Here is a 12,247-nt window from a genome sequence, read left to right as displayed (position 1 = left end):
CGTTCATGAAATGGGGGATGGACATCGTCGTACCACTGCCATCGGCTTTCGGAAAGGTAAGGTTTCTTTTAATTTTGACTGATTATTTTTCTAAATGAGTGGAAGCAGGTTCTTATCAGAAGATCGAAAAACGCGAAGTGGTCGATTTCCTGTGGGAAAATATAATTTGTAGGTTTGGAATACCCAAAGAGATAGCATGCGACAATGGGCCACAGTTTATCAGTGCAAAAGTTACAAAGTTCCTAGAATACTTGAAAATAAAGAGAATCACATCTTCGCCTTATCATCTGAGCGCAAACGATCAAGCGGGGTCAACAAACAAAGTGATCATTTAAAACCTCAAGAGAAAGGTTGGAAGCAGCAAAAAGCAAATGGCCCGAAGAGTTGCCCGGAGTTCTATGGGCCTACCGAACAATGGCCAAATCAAGTATAGGAGAAACTCCATTTTCCCTCGTATACGGTGCTGAATCCTTAATCTCGGTTGAAGTGGGCAAACCCACTTTGAGATATTCTCAGACAAATAAAGAATCAAATAACGAAGCAATGCTAGTCAACTTGGAACAGCTCGAGGGACGCATGGACTTAGCACATGTAAGAATGGTAGCTCAAAAGCAGAGGATGGAGCAATATTACAATCGAAGAGCCAGTTTCCATTTTTTCAAAGTAGGAGACTTGGTTCTAAGGAAAGTAATACAAAATACCCGAAAGCTCAATGCGGGAATGTTAAGTCCAACGTGGGAAGATCCCTACCGGATTTTAGTTGTCACTGGGAAAGGTTCATACGAGTTGGAAAACCAGAATGGGGACAAGCTGCGCAACAACTGAAACGTTTCACACCTCAAAATATATTATTGTTGATGAACAACACTCAAACTGAAAGTATGTGTTGTACTCGTTTTCCCTTCGTTCAGTTTTTGTCCCAATTGGATTTTTCTGGCAAGTTTTTAAATGAGGCAGTGACTGAAAGCATACTACGGAGAAAGAAGCGTATCTACTAACAACCCATGTACGAGGGTTAGCAGTAGGGGATTTCTCTTCAAAATCCTTCGAAGTACTAAGCCTCTTTGGGATGATGGAATCCACAGTTGGAGAAATGGAGTCCTCGATTTTGTTCTTATTCTTTGAAGAATCACCACGTTTGGAAGAAGAAGCCATTGGAAATGAATAAAGTAAATAGTTTGTTTTTGAAGAAAATAGGAAAATGATGGAAAACAAGGATGCAAATCAGAAACTCAAGCAAATGTGAAGCGTAAAGGAAAAGAAAGTTGAGTATAAGCAAAATTCTGGCGGCTAAATTTATGGCCGTGATTACCTCGATAATCGACAAAAGTTATGCTGAATCATGGAATGACGCGTATTTGGGGTATTAAATACGGAGAGACGTACGTCTAATCAATTGTCAGATACCTTCAGATGGAGTTATACTAATTCTCGCCAAAAAGGTGTTTCTACCAACTTTCCGGTAACACAAAGTTATGTCACCGGAAAGCAGAGGGACTATCTGTATAGGGTAAAATATGATATGACACGTGACTAACTAAAAGGAGGACACGTGGAATCCAAGATGCGATGGTTGAGGACCGAACACGGCTACTACGCTTGTCACCGGAACGGATAACGTTTATAAAAGTGTATTAAATGCTCTACGTCCGGTAGCATTTGCTAAGGAATATTCTACATCATTAAGAGCGACGGTCCATTACAGAGAATTTGGCATTTATAATCAACGTTACATCTTTATCAATGACCCTCATAATTGGCATTAAAGGAGGGCATGATCCTAGGACCTTTTTCCCTAGGCATAGCTATAAATAGTGAGCTCAGTTATCATTGTAAAGGACACAAATTTTCTGGCAAGAACATATACTATATTATATACAAAGCTTTGTACAATTTCACTTTCTTGCTTTTAGATCTCATCATTGTTGTGTTCGGGAACCGTGTTCACGGAATCATCATCTTTGCTATTTCATCTACATTCTAAGGCTAAGTATTATGTATTTATTCAGTTATTATATTATTTCAGGATCAAATTAGTTCACTTATCTAGAAACCACGTATAAATTCAACTGTACCGTTTTACGGATAAACAATATATATATATATATATATATATATATATATAATTTCGTACAAATTAATGAATAGATCATCGTATAACTGCATAGGAGTATTATTATTGTAACTTCAACCCTCCAGTAATTGGGGTGCATTATGTCCTGATCACAACTTAATGGCACAACCTCTACGGCTTCAACTTTAGCATGTTAGCCACATGGGCACATGGTTTAGAACATGACCAGTGATCTAAGCTAACTGTGGATACAACCCATGAATGAGCTGGCCAAGATTTTTAAAAATATATTAAGGAATCGGATGATATGATACATATGTCTCTATTTAACACTATTGCTTAACATAGTTTGTTAGTGTTTGATAAAACTAATAATAAGGTTGTTTGTCTCGATAAAGCATACAAAATGTCGTACAAGTAGGGGAGAGGCACAAGCCATCCAATGGGTTCGGCCGAACCCAATAGCATTTGCTCAAACATTGTATTTAGTATTTTGAATTCAAGAAATATGTATAAATATTAAATCTAGAATCCCTTGAAGTCGTGATCCAAAAATTCAGAACCCATAAAATTGAAATTTTGACTCCGCCTCTACGTACAAGTTGTATTGTAACCGTAATTGGTGTCTTCACACTAATATCCAGATGTTTGTTGATCACTTTTTAGCAGCATGATTTTTCGGACAAAGGTAAGAGATTTAATGAACTACACTTGTGTGATTTGAAAAAAAGAAAAATATGTGCTATTAATCCTTTCCCCGATGATATTTACAGATATGAACAAATATACGTTTATACAACAATATACCCAGTATTTTTTCACATCGTGGGGTCTGGAGAGGGTAGTGTGTATGCAGACCTTACCCCTACCTTGTGAGCATAGAGAGGTTGTTTCCAATAGACTTTCGGCTCAAGAACGTATAAGCACCACATTAATGAAAATATAGACAAGAAGGGACAGTACCAGAAAGCCATACAAAAGCAGAATAAAAATAACAAGATAGTAAGGTGAACAACAATGAAAGAAAACAACAGTTAGTCATAAAAACATATTACCAACAGAAAGCAAGATTTCGTGTCAATACTACTTTTATGAACACTCTAGACTACCTACTATGCTACCCTAATCCTCGACCTCTATATCTTCCTATCAAAGGTCATGTCCTCGGTCAGCTGAAGTTACGTCATGTCTTGCCTAATCACCTCTTCCCGCTATTTTTGAGGCCTACCTCTACCTCTCCGTAGGCCTTCCAATGTCAACATCACACCTCTTCACTGGGGTGTATGTGCTCCTCCTCCTCACATGACCAAACCACCTAAGTCGCGCTTCCCGCATCTTGTCCTCAATAGGGGCCACACTCACCTTGGCGCTAATAACCTCATTTCTGATCTTATCTAACCCGGTGTGCCCGCACATCCATCTCAACATCCTCATCTCTGCTACCTTCATCTTCTGGACATGAGCAACCTTTACTGGCCAACACTCAGCCCCATACAACATTGTTGGTCTGACCACCACTCTATAGAACTTACCCTTAAGTTTCGGTGGCACCTTCTTGTCACACAAAACGCAGGAAGCGAGTCTCCATTTTATCCATCCCGCCCAATACGATGTGTGACATCTTCATTAATCTCCCCATCCCCCTGAATAATAGACCCAAGGTACTTAAAGCTTCCTCTCCTAGGGATGACCTGTGAGTCCAACCTTACCTCCCCTTCTCCTTCTTGACTCTCACTACTGAACTTACACTCCAAGTACTATGTCTTGGTCCTGATCAACTTGAAACCTTTAGATTCCAGGGTCTGCCTCCATACCTCTAATTGCGCGTTCACACCGTCTCTCGTCTCGTCAATCAAAACAATATCATCTGCAAATAACATGCACCACGACACCTTCTCTTGGATGTGGCGCGTCAGTACGTCCATCACCAGAGCAAACAAAAAAGGGGTAAGTGCCGATCCCTGATGTAACCCCATCATAACCGAAAAATGGTCTGAGTCCCCATCCACCGTCCTCACTCGGGTCTTTACTCCATCATACATGTCCCTAATCAAACTAACATAGGCCACAGGAACACCTCTAGCCTCCAAACATTTCCACAAAACCTCTCTTGGAATTTTATCGTATGCCTTTTCTAAGTCGACGAACACCATACGCAAGTCCTTCTTTCTCTCCCTATACTGCTCCATCAATCTCCTAACAAGGTGGATGACTTCTGTAGTCGAACGCCCCCACATAAACCCAAACTAGTTCTCGGAGAAAGACACACTCCTCCTCACTCTTAGCTTTACCACTCTCTCCCAGACTTTCATAGTATGACACAATATAACACGTGGTTGTTGTATATGTATTAAAAAATCTACTACTAAATATTTTAAAAATATTTAATTGTGAACCTAAATATTATTATTAACTTAAAATTACAATAAAAATTCATAAACTTCAAATTCTGAACCCTCAACGGTATTTCCAAAATGTCAAAATCAGAATGTGCTAATGTCTAAATAATGGTCACTATTGTAACAAAGTCCCAACGGAACAGGGCCAAATCCGCCACTTTATTCTTCATACCCATTTCTAATGGGTGCCATCCCAAACTCTTTATTCTTTATTTGCCCATTGAAATAAAATTGCTTACGAAGTACAAACGGAAGGTTTTCTTAATTCACGAGGAAAACTTCCTTTTAAGATACTATTTAATTTCTTTTAATCTAAACATAATGTTACGAATTCAAATTCACGTGACGCCCGTTACGATTACCCCCCCCCCCGGGTCGTTTTACATCCTATCTATCCAAATCAAAAATGGATAATGGGGAAAAGTTTTTTAAAAATTGGAACATCATCATATAGATTGCAATTCTTAACTGCAAGTTATACACAAACAAAATGATATAAGTACTTAACTGAAATATTTAAACACTTCAGGGACTAAAGTGAGTTTTATCCAGATCTTCATATTTAATGATAGTGCTTTATCTTGATCATTCGGGAAAGAAAAGGGGGTCCCCTCATCTACCATTATAAATAATAAGGTCTTTGCATATGCGTAGCAGGAGATAATAATCACCTCAGCATTGTAATTTTTGGTCTTCATTAAAGGGCAGCCGGTGCACTAAGATCCCGCTATGCGCAGGATCCGGGGAAGGATATGACCACAAGGGTCTACTGAACACAGTTTTATCCTATATTTATGTAAGAGATTTCGTTTTGATTTAGTTTTGATTTTGAATTTTAAAAACCAACCAAATTTGGTTTGTTTTGGTTTTAATAAAAATAACCGAAAAAACTAAACCAAACCGAATAGCAATTTAAAATTTATTATTACACCTATATATATATACACACACACACACACACACACACAAAGTTTCTAAAATTTTATGTTACATTTTAATAGTTTGCATTTTTCTAGTTCTTTGATATTATAATAATCTAGTTCTTTGCATTTATATTCTAGTTTGATTGGTAGTTTTCTTTTGCTAAGTATAAAAATTTATTTCATATTAAAAATAATCTATTTTAGTTGAGTCCTAAAATTATTTATAATTATTTGGTTCAATTATCATCAATATATCTTGGTAAATGATAGATTTCTCAAAGAACAATTAGTTTGATAGTGTTATGTTGAAAATGTAGTTGCCGGAATGTGTTTGATAGAGTATGTCTCATATTTAAGAAAAAACCGATAAATAACCAAAAAAATAAAAAATCGACAAAACCGACATACACCGATAAAAACCGACTTACTTAGTTTGGTTTCTTTTTAGGGGAAAACTGATCCAAACCGAACTATGAACAACCCCTAGCTACAATTGACTGAATTGAGTGTATTAGCTTGATGGATAAAAGCATTCGAAACATCTGAAAATCACATTATGGCACCAACTAAGGGTGTCAAATAGGCGGGTTGGACCGATTTTAGGCGGATCAAAATGGGTTGAGTCGATAACTGGGTGGGTTCGCCCAAAAGTTATTTGGGCTAAGATGAGTTGGGTGAGGATGGACTAAAGTTTGGGTCATAACCCAATCCGCCTTACTCTTATCAATTTTTAGTTAATATATGTTGGTAACTTATGAATTGTATAATTACTAAATAAGACTTTATTTCTTTTGTTATGGTCATATATAACATACCAAACAAAAAAACAAATTTATTTTAAAGATATTTTGGCAAAGTTACTCACGGATCATTTGGGCTAAAAATCAACACAACTTTAAATGGGTTGAGATGTGTTGGGTCAAGATGAGTTGAGTTTAATATATGGGCGGGTCAATAATCAGCCCAACCTTGGACGGGTTGGACAGATCATTCGGGCTTGGGCCAAATTTGACAGCTCTAGCACCAACCCTATTTTTGAAAGTGTCAGGACCGTCTAAAAGATAATGGGAAAGTGAATAACTTAAACTAAAATATTTTCTAAAACTCTTTCTCGACCTTCCTCACTTATTCCCCACATCCACTTCATCCGCATCCCGCCCATCGCGCCCACCCCATACCTCATCCCACCCCCAACCTCGCCATCGCCACTCGGTTCCCAATATTCCAACCTATCACCATCCCCCGCCTTTACCCATTTTGTCTCATATAATATTTGCCTAAATTATATATTTTCCAAAATATTTTATGTTGGCTAACCAAACATTGAAAAATGAGTAAGAAAATCACTTATTTTTCAAAGAAAATATTTTTCTTCGTACCAAACACAATGTTATTCAAGTTTTTTTTTTCTTTCTTTCTTTTAGTTTTTAGAAACTTATAGTGTTTTGCCCAAACTTTTAAAATATTCTTACTACAAAAAGTATTTTTTGTCATTAGTACTGTTAGAAAATAATAATTTATGTTTGACTAATCAATTTGAAAAGTACTTTTCAACTTATTAAAAAATCTTTTGCTACTGCTTATAAGCACTTTTTTTTTCTAAAATCTTATCAAACACCTCAATTCTCAGAAACATGCAGTTTTTATAATTTGTTTTTTAAAAAAGCCTTTGTTCGCTTTCTAGGAGCTTGGCCAAATAGGTTAAGAAATACAAGGCTAAATGACTTCCTTTTTGCATCACCATTGCTAGAGGATTTGAGCTGTTTTATTAAATGGGCTGACCCAATAAAAATTAGTTTAGCAATGAGATTTCTACCTAGCTATACTATATTAGAAATGTTTTTACCTATGTTCTCTATGTTTTGTAGTTTTTAATAAGTATTTAGTTTTTTCTTACAAATTATGTACATTACTCCTAAAAAGGCTCCCACCCCATTATTGATGCTTTCAATTAAGGGCATCCTTTTTTTTCCCCTCTCCTCTTCTCTCTCATTTTTTTTTTTACATCAAAATCCCTTAATCTATGTCTAGAATCTCCATCTTCTTTCTTTCCTCCATTGCCGACAACTTTATATTATTAAAAAAATGTCAATTGCATCATTCTTTTGCTGGGAGACTGGACAACACTGAATATGAAGAAATATTATGGAATTGTATGATAATTGCATGATACATATATCATATTGTATTTGAATTGTATCAGATACATCAATGCCTAAAACATAATCGTATCATACTTGTATCACAATTGTATCTAACTTGTATCTGATACATTAATACCCAAAATAATACCTGATATAATACTAATAAATTAATATACAATTATCATATATTTGTGATACAAACTATGAAATTCGTCAAGAACTCACAACTGCTCGTAACAATATACATTGATATACAATTATCATACATTTACAATACAATTCCTTCAACAATTATGATACATATACAATTATAATACAATCACGAAATATTTCTGAAAAATTGTGATATAATTATGATCTTCATCTTCCTCAAGTTTCAATCATAACTTTACACTAAAAATCTAATATAATCGTATTATAATTGTATTCGTATTGTATTAAGTATTGTTTTGGGTATTGATGTATCATATACAAGTCACATACAATAAAGAATATAGAAAAAAAGAAAACATGATTCAAAACTTACCCACAACTTAAATCTAGAGCAATATTCCGAATTTTATCTGCATTGCATCAATAAGAAATAGAGATTTTGGGTGATTAGTAAGAAAGAGAGAATTTGGGTTTGAAAACCTTTGGAAAAGGAAAAGAATCGGAAATTTGGGGGGGGGGGTATCTTAATTAAAGAGAGGTTTTGGGTGATTATTAAGAAAGAGAAAAAATATTTTTGACATCCTTTGGAAAAAAAAAAACAGAATCTTTGGAAATGGGGGGTTGGTATCGTGTAACTGACAGGCTAAAATTAAGGGGTCTTAATCTTATTTTTATTTTTTATTTATGATTCTTTATATAACTTGTAAATATAAATATACAAAGTAATAATAAGGAACTTAAATAAAGGTGATAAATAGGTTTCTATTATAGTATTGATAGAGCTAGAATCAAAATGGCCCAATCCAATATGAACTACTTAGAAGCTAGAGGCCCAAAACAATATTTATATGAACTAGTTCCACTCTTTATACACCGTAGGCCTTAAAATCCATAATTGCAACGTAAAATATGGCGTCCAGTAGTCAGGTTTTGTGATTTTTTTCCTGGGTCAAATAACAAGTTCGTTACACTAACAACTTTTGTGTAGTTGGAAAAAATTTATCAACATTTAACTCAACTATATTGCGCAGCTCAAGAATTTATGTTTTTTATTCACTGACAGTACAAAAAAACTTCTACACACTAAGTATAGTTAATTTGACCTACTAACTAGATTGATTAACATTATTTTTAGGTTACCTACCATGTTAGCGTAGACGCTTATGCGTTAATGGCTTTTAAGTTACTAATTATGCAATATATTACATAGTGTTAGTGAATAAAATTTCAACTCTTATCTTAATTGATCTATTGGTTTATCGGAATTTAAACTCATTAGGGTCCAAGCCTCAAACGTGACTTCAATGAAAACTGAAAAGTGATAACTCCTCAAGGGAATCACCAGTATTTTATTGAGCATTTGAATACCACAAGAATACAAATTAGGGTATTCTCCAAAACGTTTGTGATTTTAGGTAAAGGCAAATTGCAGTTTCATGTTTCATGATTGCAATTGAAGTTTCACCCCTTTAACGATGATTTCAACTCATTTTCTACAAATTGTACGTATATGCAGAGGCAGATGTAATGTTTAACATTATAAATTCAACACTAAATAACTTAAACTTAAACTTTATATATGTGTTAGAAATTCATTAAATAATTTGAACCTTAACTTAAACCTTATATATGTGTTAGAAATTCATTAAATAATTTAAACCGAGTAAATCAAATGGATTATGATAAAATCTCGAACTCGAATCCAAAAGTTCAAATTCTAAATCCGCCTCTGTATATATGGAAGATGCTAAGACAAGTGAGCCTATGAAAATGAAAATTCGCATATGCGTTAAAGTTTATGTTTTAAAGCGATAGATGGTTCTCTTTTTCTTTTGATTCAGCAAAACAAAGCGAAATGATATCTGTTGAACAAAATATAGAGCTTAACTGTGTTTCACAAAATTAAAAAAGAAATAAAATTAAGAATATTAAATAACATCAGGTCAACTGTGAATAGAATAATTTAAGAGCAAGTTCTATTTCCTTCCCTTGCCAAGAAAGTGGTACGGAACAAGTGGAATCTCAAGTACCGTCTTGCTTAGAGAACACATTAACTTTAATTAATTCGGCTAATTAAAGATTTTCGCAAGGAATGAAAACATATGATTACTTTATTTTTCTATACTATTGTCAGGTGAGTACATTCAATTAGATGACTGGCTCAAGATATCTTCAAATTAGCTTTAATTATTTTATATTTTTATTTTTCTTTGTAGAGGTTAATGAATTATCAGTTAAGTACTACTCCACCCACGTCGTGACAAGATTCCCTTTCTGATGCATTTTATTTATTTTTTATGGTTGTCCTTTTTTAAAATCCAAAACCAAATTTCGATAATAACTTCAACTACTAACAATTTCTTTTAATTAATCAAGATTTAAGTAAGATGAACTTACTCTTTTTCCCTTTATTTACTAGTAGGACATTACACGTATTGGCTAAAGATATTACTAATACTTAGTAGGATATAGGTAATGAGTGAAATACTAATCCAAATAATATATGAATCAATTCAAAAGACAAGCTTTTCAAACAAAAAAAAAAGAAAAGAAGAAGGGTTAACATCGAATTCAAGAGATTCAAAATCAACTATAATTAACTAAATGAAAAATAAATTTGTTTTAAAAAAAAAAAAAAAATGTTAACTGGGAGTACCAACTTGTGGCAGCACTATAATTGGAATGGTTATAATGATTGGGCGGCATAAGCACCTTATATTTTAGATGTAATGACTAATGATTAATGAGAGTTACTTAAATAGGCAGCAAATTAAAATGGCAAACTGTACGAAATACGTAGGTAACACTCAATTAACTACATTTGATTTTTTCAAGAATTAACAATAAAGAAACCATTTGTTTGCATGTGATTTTGGATCTCCAGAAGTCAGAACCTAAACAGAGATGAAGTCAAATCCCTTTGATGGTCAACTCATCATCAATATAAACTTCATATGTTTAATTATACATTTGTAGACCTGAAAATGGATAGAAAAATGTCGAACTTGGGGTTCCACGAAGGTAAAGGAGTCCAATATGGGTCAAAAACTTTCTTCATTGCGGCAACTACTCTAGCTATTCTGATGTATAAGATATTTCAAGTGTACTCCCTACATTTCAAATATTAGCCGTTTTAATAAATTAAATTTGATGTGAATATTCAATATATTTTAGAAAAAAACAAGAAGCATTTCTCAAATTTATCCATGCTACTCCAATTAAAGAAGAGTTAATTAAGTGAAACTTTAAGAGATATGAGCGTTGTTTAATTACACAAATATTCTTATATTTTTAAGGCAATTAAATTGTGTATAAAAACCTTAAAAACAGTTAATATAAATCAGATGAAATATTTTACATGACTTAAATTAAGTCTTTCATTTGGGGAATATCGCGTGTTATTCCTCTTTATAATTTTAAATTAAGAAAATAACCTTTTTAGATTTCTTATATTACGTCTAAAAGACATATCTCTTAATATATGTAAAAGCATATTTCTCATATACTAAAAAAAAAGATAAGATCATAAAATTAAAAATAAATTTATAAATAGTCACAAAACCAATTGACCCGAATAACCCTTTATATGGTAGCAAAGCGATCTTTGTGGAAAGCTCACGTGCATGCATTGCCACCGTTATTATGGATGGGCGTCAAAGCCGTCTACGTCTTTCTCTGGTTGAAGGTTGGTGACAAAATTCTTTTTTGTCTTTTTCACTTCCCAAACTATTTTCTATACTTTTTATGTTTACATAGCATGCGATTTTTTTTTCTTTTGGATGAAGTTGATAAATTTTAGATGCATGTCTAATTATCTAAACGGCAAAGGGCCAAATATACCTCTTCTATTTTCGAAAATGGTTTAAGAATATCCCTCGTTATACTATTGGGTTATCTATACTCCTACAATCATACTTTGGGTTCAAATATACCCCTCATTTAAAAGGAGGGACACGTATCATCGTCCTGTTGGTCAATTTTAAATATCTTCTAATTAATTAAAAAGACCCATTAATCATACACGAAAAGCAATTTTTTAAAGCAACTTTTTTTTTTGTAAAAACTGAAAAAACTAAAATTATTTTTACTAAAAACTGAAAAAAAAACGATTTTTTTTCCAGTTTTTACAAAAAAACTGCTTTAGAAAAAACTGAAAAATATTTTCTAAAACAATATTTTTGAAAAAACTGGAAAAAGCTGAAAATCAATTTTCTAAAGCAATTTTTTTTTGTAAAAACTATTTTTTTTTAAACTAAAAACTGAAAAAACGAAAATATTTTTTTTTTCCAGTTTTTACAAAAAAACTGCTTTAAAAAAAGCTGAAAAATATTTTTTAAAATAATTTTTTTTGTAAAAACTGAAAAAATAACTAAAAAATAAATTTCTAAAACAGTGTTTTTGTAAAAACTGAAAAAAAATAATTGCTTTAGAAAATTACTTTTCAGTGTTCCCCCTCCCCCTAATTTTTACAAAAATGATCATATCACCACACTCATCTCTTTTTTATATTACCATCTTGGTAAAAACTTATTTGGTATGAATACATTTTTACAC

General features: G+C 33.2%; 1 protein-coding gene across 1 annotated transcript; it reads left to right on the top strand.

Moving 5' to 3' along the window:
• Positions 1-414: 414 nt before the first annotated feature.
• Positions 415-825, top strand: LOC142178331 (uncharacterized). The gene has a single exon (XM_075247662.1). It carries the CDS (start codon positions 415-417, stop codon positions 823-825), a length of 411 nt encoding a protein of 136 aa, XP_075103763.1.
• The last annotated feature ends 11,422 nt before the right edge of the window (positions 826-12,247 follow it).

Source organism: Nicotiana tabacum, chromosome 24 (assembly GCF_000715075.1).
Source record: "Nicotiana tabacum cultivar K326 chromosome 24, ASM71507v2, whole genome shotgun sequence".
In the NCBI taxonomy this organism is placed as follows: domain Eukaryota; kingdom Viridiplantae; phylum Streptophyta; class Magnoliopsida; order Solanales; family Solanaceae; genus Nicotiana; species Nicotiana tabacum.
Note: the sequence above shows the minus strand (reverse complement) of the source record. Positions and strands in the feature narration are given on the sequence as shown.